This window comes from Pseudoliparis swirei, chromosome 6 (genome assembly GCF_029220125.1).
Source record: "Pseudoliparis swirei isolate HS2019 ecotype Mariana Trench chromosome 6, NWPU_hadal_v1, whole genome shotgun sequence".
Taxonomy (NCBI): Eukaryota; Metazoa; Chordata; class Actinopteri; order Perciformes; family Liparidae; genus Pseudoliparis; species Pseudoliparis swirei.
The window spans coordinates 26,026,327-26,039,159 of NC_079393.1; the positions used below are offsets into that span (position 1 = coordinate 26,026,327).

At 47.2% G+C, this 12,833-nt stretch overlaps 1 protein-coding gene across 1 annotated transcript in view; it reads left to right on the forward strand.

The window, feature by feature from the left end:
* Positions 1-12,602, forward strand: part of zc3h18 (zinc finger CCCH-type containing 18) — a 44,451-nt gene extending 31,849 nt beyond the window's left edge. The window contains exons 14-21 of the mRNA XM_056416089.1: positions 5,494-5,604; positions 7,705-7,713; positions 7,855-8,063; positions 9,324-9,500; positions 9,570-9,613; positions 9,946-10,045; positions 10,864-10,960; positions 11,534-12,602. Of these exons, the coding sequence (XP_056272064.1) occupies positions 5,494-5,604; positions 7,705-7,713; positions 7,855-8,063; positions 9,324-9,500; positions 9,570-9,613; positions 9,946-10,045; positions 10,864-10,960; positions 11,534-11,753 (967 nt within the window). The 3' untranslated portion in view covers positions 11,754-12,602. The remainder of the gene's footprint in view (positions 1-5,493; positions 5,605-7,704; positions 7,714-7,854; positions 8,064-9,323; positions 9,501-9,569; positions 9,614-9,945; positions 10,046-10,863; positions 10,961-11,533) is intronic.
* Positions 12,603-12,833: the final 231 nt, after the last annotated feature.

Here is a 12,833-nt window from a genome sequence, read left to right on the forward strand (position 1 = left end):
TATATATATATATATATACATGCACTAAATGTGAAACAGGACTTATGTGTCACATTCAGTACATATAATCACACATGATTCATATGAGAGTAGTAAGCAAAATAATGATAGAAAAACGATACTAATAATAACAGGAGCAGTGGATATAGTAGAATAATAATAATGATGATAAAAGCATTATGGATATCAGTAATATCAATGTGACTACTACTACTACTAATGGTAGCAGCAGTGGATGTCAGGATGTAACCACGATCCATCTGTGACCAGAGAAATCAGAAAGACTCCGGGGGGCGAGCAAAGTTGGTAATGTGGAATACGAGTGTGTTTCTTCACCGTTCGATTGCTGTACCCTTTTACACCACCGGTCAGAAGTTTTAGAACAGTTTTAGAAACCCAGTTTTTCAGTTAAAGTCCAGTGAAGAATCTGAAATGGTACAAAAGGTCAGCGGCAAACTGCCAGAGGTTAAACAAACAAAGTTTAGGTTACCAAAAACTGAAAAATAATGTACATTTCAGAGTTGTACAAGAAGGCCTTTTTCAGGGAACGAGCCGTGAAGGGTTAACGAGGTGCAGCTGTTGTGGACGTTAACGAAGCTTTGAAAGTTGACCTCACAGTTCCTGCAGCTGTCTCCACTTGTGTTGATTGTCTGCATCAAAGCAGTGTGGGGACAGACGGTGTCACTGCACCCTCTGAAGCTTTACGTGGGCACGAGTGTACTGCAGGAAGTCGTATGCACTGCTCTTATAATGGCAAGAAAAAGGCAATTAACAAAAAGACAGACAGACCATAATAACCCTCAAAGGTGTCGCTCGTTCCTTCAGAGAAATGGAGGTGTTCTCAAAGGTTTGACCGGCAGTGTGTGTGTCAATGTTCAGCGAGGCCTTGATGCTTTTGTCCACACCGCTGGACCTCGCCAAGCTCCCAACACCTCTCTCACCAGTAGAAGCATTGTTTATGTTTATAACAACACGTTCTGCATCCTCCATGTTGTCCTTGCCTCCCCTGTAAGCCTGTGTGTAAAGTGTTGGCCCGTAGCAACGCTGCTATTGACCGACTGTTTCTGTACCCGGCAGCTTTTTTAAGTAGCTGAGCTCTTTTATTGATCACGTGACGAGGGAGCGTCCACACACGCTCCGTCTTCCCACGCCTCTCTAAAGCTCAACCCGAGCTGCCGTCGGGTTGGAAATTGGCAACCGCCACTGGAAAGTTAATGTCTAATGTTAATGTTAATTATCTAAATATTATCACCTCATGTGAGCGCATAGATTTAAAAATGTGGTGACAGGAAACTCCTTTCTCAGTCTGGCAAACGGCCTACGGTGTTGACGTCGTGTCACAGATTGTGTCTCGTCACACTGGATTGGAAACCTGGCTCGGGTCCATCAAAATGTCAGCTGCGTACAGGAACACTTTGTGGAGGCCGTGCTTCTCGTTTTCGGTGCAGGCATGCAACGTGGGAGTGCGATAGCCTTCCTCTGCATGCTTGTTTGCCCAACTCACATTTGCAAAACAAGTATGTCAACAGTGGACGGAATTATTGAGCAGATACAGTCCTATGCAAAAGTTTAGGCACCCCTCTGAGGCTGCATGATAATTTACTCTGTCTTCACCAAAAAAAGATCACAGTTGTGTAATATTCATTTTCTAGTTAACACTGAGTGCTGGGGTGTTTTCCAGACAAAGATATTTAGTGTAGCAGTATTTAGTTGTGTGAAATTAAATCAAATGTGAAAAATAGGCTGTGCAAAAGTTTGGCCACCCTAATCATTTTGTTGATTTGAATACCTGTACCTACTAAATGCTGATTAACTGCAACACATAATTAGTCTGATTAACTCGTTAAGCCTTCAATTCTATAGAAAGGTGCATCCAATCATTAGAAAAGGTATTTAAGGTAGCCAATTGCAAGTTGTGCTTCTCTTTGATTCTCCTCTGAACAGTGGCAAAATGGGGGCATCAAAACAGCTCTCGAATGATCTAAAAACAAAGATTGTCCAGCAGTATGGTTGAGGGGAAGGCTACAAAAAGTTATCCCGGAGGTTTCAGCTATTAGTTTCCACTGTGAGGAATGTTATTAAGAAATGGAAGGCAACAGGCACAGTTCTTGTTAAGGCCAGAAGTGGCAGGCCAAGAAAAATATCGGAGAGGCGAAGGCGAAGAATGGTCAGAATGGTCAAGGACAACCCTCAGACCACCTCCAAAGACCTGCAAGGGCATCTTGCTGCAGATGGTGTCACTGTGCGTTGCACAGAGAACAGCTGTATGGGAGAGTGATGCGGGAGAAGCCTTTTCTGCACACGCCACAAACAGGCTCGCTTGAGGTCTGCAAAACTACATTTGAACAAGCCAGGCTCATTTTGGAACAAAGTGCTGTGGACTGATGAGACAAAGCTCGAGCTCTTTGGTCACAACAAGAGGCGTTACGCATGGAGGCAAAAGACACTTGCTGCCCACAGTCACATGTGGTGGGGGGTCCATCATGCTGTGGGGCTGTGTGACTAGTGCAGGTACTGGGAATCTAGTTAAAGTTGAGGGTTGCATGGATTCAACTCAGGACCAGCAAATTCTTGACAATAATGTTCTAGAATCTGTAACAAAGCTGAAGTTACGGCGGCGTTGTGTGTTCCAGCAGGACAACGACCCGAAACATCGCTCCAAATCCACCAAGGCATTTATGCAGAGGAACAACTACAATGTTCTGGAATGGCCATCTCAATCGCCAGACTTGAATATAATTTAAAATCTATGGGGTGACTTGAAGCGGGCTGTCCACGCTGGCACCCATCAAACCTTACTGAACTGGAGATGTATTGTAAGGAAGAATGGTCCAAAATACCTTCATCCAGAATTCAGACACTCATCAGAGGCCATAAGAAGCGTCTAGAGGCTGTTGTTTTTGCAAAAGGAGGCTCTACTAAATATTAATGTGATTTTTCTGTTGGGGTGCCCACATTTATGCACCTGTCTAATTCTCTTATGATGCATATGGCATGTTTTCTGTTTATCAAATAAACCTTATTTCACTGCTAAAATATCACTGTGTCCATGAAGTGTTATATATATGACAAAGAAGTTCCTGATCCAAACGCCCAAAAATTTATAGATGAAAGTAATGAAGATTATCAGGGGTGCCCAAACTTTTGCATATGACTGTACATATGCAATAAGCAGAAGCGTGTGTGTGGGGGGGGCACACAGAGAGGAAGAACAGGTAAAGGGCAGGGAAGAACAGCCTACACTCACACCTACACATTAAAAACAGTCGTCACACCTTGGAAATTATCCTGGAATACCTGTTCCAACACCTGTATCCTATTCAGATTATCGGCAATATAGATTAATAATACCGAATGTGACAGTTGAATGGAGACTTATGTCTGTCGTGTGCTACTGTCTCTTTTCCCTGACTGAAAGGTCCAGTGGCCGTAGGAACAGTAGCTATGGGAAGTGGTCAGGATATTCTACTATGCCAGGGAAGTGTAGATTTAACCATGTTGGCAAAAACATGCGACATGTCAAACATGGGAGAGGAGACGTTCCCCGGGAGCTCATCTCTGCTCGTTGGGCTCCGTCACTTCAAGAGTCTCACGTGGTCAACGTGTTGAAGGGCCGATGTCTTTCTGTCTGACCAAAGCCTGAACCACTGTTTACAGTCCAACAGATGGATGTGCACATAAGGGACAATATAATACACATTTATATAAATGTATATTCTTTTAATCAAACTATTGTCTCTCATTCATTTGTGTCATTTAAGGTTATGAACTGTATGCATTCGAATTTTCATTGTGTGTTTAAATACGACATGTTCTCACTTTTCCATGTATACGCCGAGATTTCAGAAGACGTTTGGTTAACGTCATGGAAAAGTCCTGTAAATCCACTGGTCAACGTGTGTATGAACCCTGACTCAATGGGACGTGCTGCTCCAATGTGCTTCACATATCAGGTGTTGCATAAGTCTTGACACGCAATGAGGAATGTGAGCAGCGATGTGATACGTCACCGCCCTCTTTCCCCCGTGACGACGCACGCCGTCACGAGCGGTAATTTCATCGCTAATGATTTTAAAGCTCTTTGTTTTGTTGGCTTGGAGGTGTCATCAGGCTCATGTGTGTATTTCACATTGATGTTTTGGGATTTCTGCAGACGCACGCATCGGCAGAAATGTTAAAAGTGATGGGAACTCAGATTGTGTTCTTTGCCGTTTGTAGAATCATCTTTTGAATTGTGTTGGCTTTTTTCCAGCTTTTTTTCTTCTTTTCTTAGCTGATCTTAGTCTTTGCTCGAGGCTTTAGATTTAAATGTGTGCTCAGACTATCGTTGGCATCTCGCTGCAGTACATTTCTCTGATTTCAGATATCGGTTGGACACCCCCGAAGTGTTGTTAAGATCGCCAAATGTGACGCAACGCGAGGATATCATTCAATGTCTATCGGCCATAACTCTGCTTGTTGTCTTTGGGGTCAAAGTAATCTATTGATGGTCCTGGCTACATTGCAAACATGAACTGCTAATAGCTAATTTAATATACTTTCATAGTTAGACGAAAAATATTAATCGGCGTACAGTTGTCTCAATTTGGGCGTGGACGGGATGCCACCGTGTCAGACTTTGGGTCAGGGACGCCAAGGATCCCCTCGTGGGACCCCTCCCCGGGATGCTGGCCTTCACAGAGTGCATTTCCCCTGTTGCTAGGTAGACTTGGAAAAGCCCCGGGAAAGGGCAGGTGGCTCACAACTTTGGCCCTTCGCCCCGACCTCGCCACTTCCCCTCGGGCATGGACTCGGTGTCTGCTGCGTCCTCTCCGTGGGGCAGCAACGGGACTGGACTGGCCTCATTGGGTCGAGGCTTTGCATCAACGTGTGACAACCCACCTGACCGGTCGTGAGACAGAGACCCGGCTGGTTTACCGGGCTTTGTGGGTGTGACGTTTTTTTGCCAGAACCCTCGCCACGTATAAAACCAATGTGTTGATGATTGCATCGTTTACAAGAGCACAAAGGCGACTGGTTACCCACGGAGGACTGGACTCCCTAGTTCTTAACCTCCCAGTTGTTTAATCAGGGCTCTCCTGCAAAGAGGGCCGGTGGAGCTTTGGGTGTGGCAGGGTTCAGGGTTGGAGATTAGCACCAGCCAAATGCTGGTAAAATATCTGTCTGCTCGATGTGCTTCACTCACTAAAAACACAACGTTAATCTGTCGAGTGATTGGTCAAAATGTTGGCAGGAACGTGTCGTTGTCACTCCCTCTTTTGAGTTTCCCATTGCTGGCAGTTGAATGGAAGAGATGGCAATGGCTGGATGCACTGGGCATTTAAGTTAGGCGAGACCTGTAATGGTCCACAAATCTATTGTAACTCCATTTCAAAGTATGCAGATGTCTGTGTTCCAGAAGCAGCAGCTTGGTCGCGCGCCGTAGTTTTGATTTAAAGAAGTTCCCATTCAAACTTCCTGCTGTGTTCTCACGTGTGTGTCTGTCTCTTCCAGGCGAACTGTGAGTGGGAGTGTTAGTGGAAGTGGTACCAGTTATACTGGTTCTATCTCCAGGTCCTCGGCCAACTCACGCTCACGGTCACGCTCTGGATCCAGAAAATCCAGGTACTCGCCACGAACACCCTCATTGCCATTTGGGAAGGGGGGGGGGGGGGCATTTATTTATGTAAATGACCATGTTTGTGGACAAGCAGATGGACGCAGGCGGGATTTATCGCGACTCCAATTGGCTGCTTTCTGGTTCTTGGTCCTGTCAAAATTGCCTCTTAATTATCTTTTGCATTTATCTTCAGTGACTGTGTAAGTCTGCAAGTAAATATCCGAGATATATAATCGGGATTTTAGATGTTCTTGTGCGGAGCCCAGTCAAAACACGCCGCGTTGAAAGGTTGGCCCGTGGTGCTGCTACTCTAAGCTTTTCTAAGAACCGCTCGTACAAAAAAGAAGGAAACAGAAGGAGGTAGAGAAGAGGGAGGAAGCAGTTAATAATGTGTGATGGAGAGATGTAAATTCATCCATAAGGAGAGAGGAGAGGAGAGAGGAGCTCAGTGTATCCTAAACCTCCATAAGGAGAGAGGAGAGAGGAGCTCAGTGCATCCTAAACCTCCATAAGGAGAGAGAGGAGAGGAGAGGTGCTCAGTGTATCCTAAATGTCCATAAGGAGAGAGGAGAGGCGAGAGGTGCTCAGTGTATCCTAAGCGTCCATAAGGAGAGAGGAGAGGAGAGAGGAGCTCAGTGTATCCTAAGTGTCCATAAGGAGAGAGGAGAGGAGAGAGGTGCTCAGTGTATCCTAAGCGTCCATAAGGAGAGAGGAGAGGAGAGAAGTGCTCAGTGTATCCTAAGCGTCCATAAGGAGAGAGGAGAGCGGTGCTCAGTGTATCCTAAGCGTCCATAAGGAGAGAGGTGCTCAGTGTATCCTAAGCGTCCATAAGGAGAGAGGAGAGGAGAGAGGTGCTCAGTGTATCCTAAGCGTCCATAAGGAGAGAGGAGAGGTGCTCAGTGTATCCTAAGCGTCCATAAGGAGAGAGGAGAGAGGTGCTCAGTGTATCCTAAGCGTCCATAAGGAGAGAGGAGAGCGGTGCTCAGTGTATCCTAAGCATCCATAAGGAGAGGAGAGAGGTGCTCAGTGTATCCTAAGCGTCCATAAGGAGAGGAGAGGTGCTCAGTGTATCCTAAGCGTCCATAAGGAGAGAGGAGAGGAGAGGTGCTCAGTGTATCCTAAGCGTCCATAAGGAGAGAGGAGAGGAGAGAGGAGCTCAGTGTATCCTAAGCGTCCATAAGGAGAGAGGAGAGGTGCTCAGTGTATCCTAAACGTCCATAAGGAGAGGAGAGAGGTGCTCAGTGTCTCCTAAGCGTCCATAAGGAGAGAGGAGAGGTGCTCAGTGTATCCTAAGCGTCCATAAGGGGAGAGGAGAGAGGTGCTCAGTGTATCCTAAGCGTCCATAAGGAGAGAGGAGAGGAGAGAGGAGCTCAGTGTATCCTAAGCATCCATAAGGAGAGAGGAGAGGAGAGAGGAGCTCAGTGTATCCTAAGCGTCCATAAGGAGAGAGGAGAGGAGAGAGGTGCTCAGTGTATCCTAAGCGTCCCCCTCAGCCTCTAGCAGCATCTCTATGTCTGGACCAGGTGAACCTGGTTCAGGTCTCACTGAGACTATAGAGGAACGTCTTCAGTCTCCTCTTAAATGTGGTGACTGTTTGCCTCCCGCACTGAAAGTGAGAGCTGGTTCCATAAAAGAGGAGTCCGGTGTCTTACGTTAGTATCTCTAGCATCCCGCAGCAGAGCCCTGAAGCCTCTTGCTGCTTACTTTGGTACTTCTGGTTAGATGCTAAAACTGCATTTCGTTGTCCTGGTACTTGTTCTCCGAGCAATGATAATGAAGTTTAAAGAGGAGGGCGGGGCTGGGAGGGGGAAGCCCTCTCGAGGGAGCAGAGTGGTGTTCGCTTGTTGGTTCAAAGTTCATTTTGAATATGTCGCATGTCCAAATGCACCAAATTCGATAGAGCACTCCTTTGGGTCTCCAGCAACACACCGGGCAAATGTGTAGATGGGTTGAGCAGTTGTCGACATGTGTGAAGGAGATGTAGACGGACGGGGATTCCTTGCTTCATCGTATTTAGTGGGTTGTGATGACGCAGCCTAAAACATATTCACCCTGTGTTCTCCTCTCTTGCTTTCATGTGCCGTCTTTGTTGGGAAACCCTCCAGGAAATCCAGGTAACCGAGTCATCATTCGGGGTTGTGCGCATGCGTGGTGCAGACATGCCGGCATGCGGCGTCGTGTACACAACATCATAGTGGCGCCGGCGCTCGGTCAGCTCGCCGGTTGACCCCTGTTGTCTCTCTGTCGCCCCGCAGGTCGCTGAGCGTGAGCAGCGTGTCGTCGGTGTCGTCGGCGTCGTCCAGCGGCAGCTCGGTGCGGAGCGCCGACTCGGACGACATGTACGCCGATCTGGCCAGCCCGGTGTCCTCGGCCAGCTCCCACTCGCCCACGCCCAACCACCCCCGCAAGGAGCGAGGGGCCCCTCGGGACCGGCCCCCGCTCAGCAGAGACAACAAGAACCGGGGTTAGTGTGGGCAACACGGTCCTCATGCGGCGCACGTGACAAGAAATCTCACATCAACTGATTTTCAAATGACGGCCACCAAAAACAAACAAAGGCAGGGATGAAACTCATTGAGGGCGTGGAGTTATCTGTATTGGCTCTAATGGTTAAGAGAGTGTGACGTATAGTTAGCTGTACTCATAGCACTGATGTAATCAGAAGAACAACAGTGTAATTACATACTCAGTTTCTCTTTCTAAAACCAATTCATTTACCAATTAATTCCAGGGAATTTTCCAAACCTTTATTGTGGTCATTGTCGAGCTACACTCGATTTAATTCACATCCTGTAGATGTTTCAAAGTAAAGGCGTGCCAGAAAAGGTTGGACCGGAAAATCTATGCACAGAGTTTTGAGATTCATTGAGGGTTGCTTAAAGAAAAATCACAAGACCAAGAAGTAGAATGGATGTTTAAAAAAATAGGTTGGTAAAATTCAATTTCAATTTAATTACTTTTGTATCGACCAATAGATGTCATGTGTACAGAATGAACAACATAACAGAGTTACAACACATTCTATGCATATGGCAGAAAATATTCATAATGAGAGTAGTAGGCATTATGAAAAAGTACTGCCATAAATAACAGCAAAAGTGGATCTAGTAGAATAATAATGAAAATATAATAAAGGCAGTAATGGTATCGGCAATACTAATAGCAATGCAAACACCCCCTTCAGTTTTGTCTGAGTTTAACATCAAGAAGTTGCAGGTCATCCATGTTTTTATGTCTTTAAGACGTGCTTGAAGTTTACTGAGTTGGTTGGTCTCCTCTGGTTTTATCGATAGATATAGTTGAGTATCATCTGCATAACAATGAAAGTGTATGGAGTGTTTCCTGATGATATTGCTCAAAGGATGCATATATCGGGTAAATAAAAGTGGTTCAAGCACAGAACCTTGTGGAACTCCGTGACTAACGTTGGTGGTCATCAAGGGGTCATCGTTTACAAATACAAACTGAGATCGATCTGACAAATAGGATTCAAACCAACTTAGTGTGGTGCCTGAAATGCCACATCACCAAACCAGATAATTGATCTCTGAGCGGTTCTGGGCCGAGTAAATTAACTGTCCATGTTCATACATCTATGTGTTTATTACAAACAAAAACTAAATTTTGAGATTTTACATTTTCTCCAAATTGGAATTCAATAATTGATGATTAGCGTTGCATTATTCCTCCGTTCTCATGTTCGTTCTTTCTGTCTGGATCACAGAGAGACCCTCAAAGAAAGATGAACCTTTCAGAGAGGACCGCAGGAAGATGGACCCGTCTGGTGCCCCCCCGCCCAGAGGAGGCAACCCCATGCCCAGATCTGGACCTGGGAGCAGGGGGGGCCACCCTGTTCACCCCCCTCCTGGCATCATGGGCCCCCCAGGAAACTACGGAGGAGGTGGAGGAGGAGGTGGAGGAGGAGGAGGTGGTGGTGGAGGTGGTGGAGGTGGAGGAGGAGGAGGAGCAGGCTCTGGTTCCCACAAAGACATTAAACTCACCCTCCTCAATAAGGTAATTATTATTATTATTATTTTTACTACTTTTGTCATTTAAGGTGTATACTAGTGTGTATACAGAGATTTCACAAACATGTTTGGTCATAAAGATTTGGTTTAAAGTCCTGGAAATCCATTGGTCAACACGTGTCTGAACCCTGGTGACATGTTTATTATTGAGCTTCCATCACTAAAATGTTTCCTCCACACAAAAAATGTAAATGCCACTAACCAACCAGCCGACCAGATGTGGAATAAGTTAGTCGGACTCTGACGTGCTTATTGGATATATATTTACTTTAGCTTTCTCTTCATTGCTTGACTCCACGTGTTCCTTTGATCTTGCAGCAGCAGGCCGACAAGGGCAACAGGAAGAGGTACCTGCCTGCAGACAAGGACCGGCCCAGCTCCCCCCTCAGCAAGAGAATGGCCATGTCTCCAGACCGAGGTGAGAAACCTGCCGACCAACACAACCAGAAACCACACGGGAGACGGACAGTCGGTGACCACACGGTGCAGCGAAGGGGTCGGACATAGAGCGCGTGCTCTAATGCAGTCTGGACATCGGTCACATGTGTCCTCTGCACTCACACATGGCTAGATAGCACTACAAGCAAAGAGTAAAGGGACGTTCTACTTTACAGCGCCGCATTGCTAGGCTCCGCCCCCTGGCTGCCAAGAGGCGGAGCTTAGAATTTCAAGTAGCCTGCTGTCTCCTTGCCCCCCCCCCCCCCCCCCCCGTCACGTCACGTCCAATGACGGCGCTGGAAGAAGAACACACTTTTCCAGAGCTGTATTGTCTACGCAAATGTCGGGAAATAGTTTGAAATGGGGCCGGGGTTGAGATAAAGACACGGCTCGTCTAAAACCCAAATATATTTAATATACGACACCGAACGCCAAGAACACCGGTCACGATATCAATGGAGGATTTTTGGCATTTTTTAATCAATGTTGCCATCGGTCACATCCCGATTATTAGTTTCAGCTACACGTGCAAACGATTTGCTCATGAGTTGCGTCACAGGGAGCTGTGCACACGGCACTCGGTCGCCATGGTTTCACGACTTCTCGTTCCGTTTCTGATGAAGTACTGAACCGTTGTGTGATCTTTCCATTTGGATTACACAAGCCCACGTCCTAGTTCACCTCGATGGGGACGTTGAGACGTCTCATAAAAAGTTGGAGGACATTTGTACATCTCTAAGCTCGCTGCCGTGTCCACACCTCCACCCGCTCATCGACTATTGAACCCGTGTGTTTCAGGCCGGGATAAGAGGATTCCTGGCCGACCCCTCCTCCCCCCTCGAATGGACCGGCCCAGAGGCCAAGGACCCCGACCCATGCCCCCCCAGGGAGACAGGTTGGTGACCCCTTCTCTACTGTTGCTCTGAAATGAATTCTTTCATACATCAACAACAGAAGTAAAAAAACAACAACAACACCAAACACACAGGAGGCTGAAGTGTGGACATCAGGCCTGCGGGCCGTATCCACATTTGGCCCGGCCCCCTGAACAATACCAGAGACGCATTATGATTTTTTTATTATTATTATTTCATAAATAGTGTTATTTATTTCCTGACTTTTTTTTCTGTGAAGATCCCAGAAAGGGTTAATAATATTTGGTTATGTGTGGCTTTCTGGAAAACAATACATGTGTACATTTAGGCACCCTGTGATCGTCACACTGACCCGGCCCCCATCAGAGAAGGGAACAGTCATGTGGCCCCCACAGGAAACAGTTTGGGTCGTGGTCCGGTTTTCAATCCTGACATTTGTTTTTGTTTAACCTCTGGATTACAAACGTGTAGAACATCTTTGAGAATGTTTTTTATGCAATAACTAATAGACAATGCACAAAGCCCACTGGTGCTATTAGGGATCGCTATCGGCTCGTATGGTGACCCTGACTCCTCCCCCTCCTCTTCCACAGGAAACGCGCTCTGTCGCCGCCCACCAAGTCATCTGGAAAAGGCCCGTCGGCACCGCCGCTGGGCAAGCCGCCTCCCCCGGGCGTGGCTTCGGCCGCCGGCTCCGGCTCCAATTCCAACAAACCCAGCAACACACTGTCCCGCCGCGAGGAGCTGCTGAAGCAGCTGAAGGCCGTGGAGGACGCCATCGCCCGGAAACGGGCCAAGATCCCCGCCAAATAAACGAGGGACGCCCGCACCGTCGCCCCATCCGCCCGCCCGCCTCGCGAGCCGGGGCGACAGCGAAGGCGTTGAGGGATTGAGCGCCCCCCCCCCCTCCCCCCCTGCCTTCAACGGACATGTAAAGTGTCGTGTGGTTCGTGTGTAGAGGCTGTCGTGTAACAGGAAGTGGTTTGGCTCTGCTCCCGCACGCCCGACTCCAGCGGCCATTAAAAAGCCTTTGGAGTGTTTCAACTCGCTGCTCGTCAACGAGGAACGGGAGGAACCCTTTGGGCATTCGGCGGGGGGGAGGGGCTTAGTGTCGTCTTCACGGCACAGAAGGGGGCGGTACGGTGCACTCTGTTCAAAAGGAAGCATCTTCCTCATCCGGCGTGATGAAGATCAGATTTATACATCGAATGTTCTACTTCTGCCCGTTTACCGTCTTGTTCTCCCCCCCCCCCCCCCCCCGGCGTGGAGGAGTGGAGCGGTCGGCCTCTCTGTATAGACGTGCACGCTGTGGAGCGTCTGCATCATGGCCGTGTTTAGCCAATGGCGTGTCTGTGTTTTAGGGCGGTGGTCACCGTCCACACCGTGTACAATATTATAGCAAGTCATCAAATTATTTCAATCTTCTGATTATAGACGACGACAGCGGTGAGTATTGCTTTTTTTTCTTTTTCTTTTTTTTCTTTTTTAAAAGAACCTGCAGCTTTGTTTTCTTCTAAGCTCTTAAGTGATGAACCAATGTTTTATTTGTGTAACATTTTTAGTTGGGAGTGTGTGAGAAGTGGAACGGAGACATTTAGAAAACGAGACGTCTCGCTTTTGTGACAAAAAATGCCTTCTAAATAAACTATTTTGATAAAGAGAGTCGGCCGCCTGGTTCTTCGCTGCCGATTTAAACGGATAAAACATTGTTCGGAATAATAAACGTGAGAAATGGAAACGAACGGCGATCTCTTGGCCATCTGAACGCCGTGCGCGTTGGTTCAGTTCCACCGCGTCATCCTTCACGTGTTGTGAATTGTATGTTTTTATTTCACTCCCATGTTCTATCTGATGCTGCGGTCACACCTAAAGCGTTGCACATGTTTTTGCGTG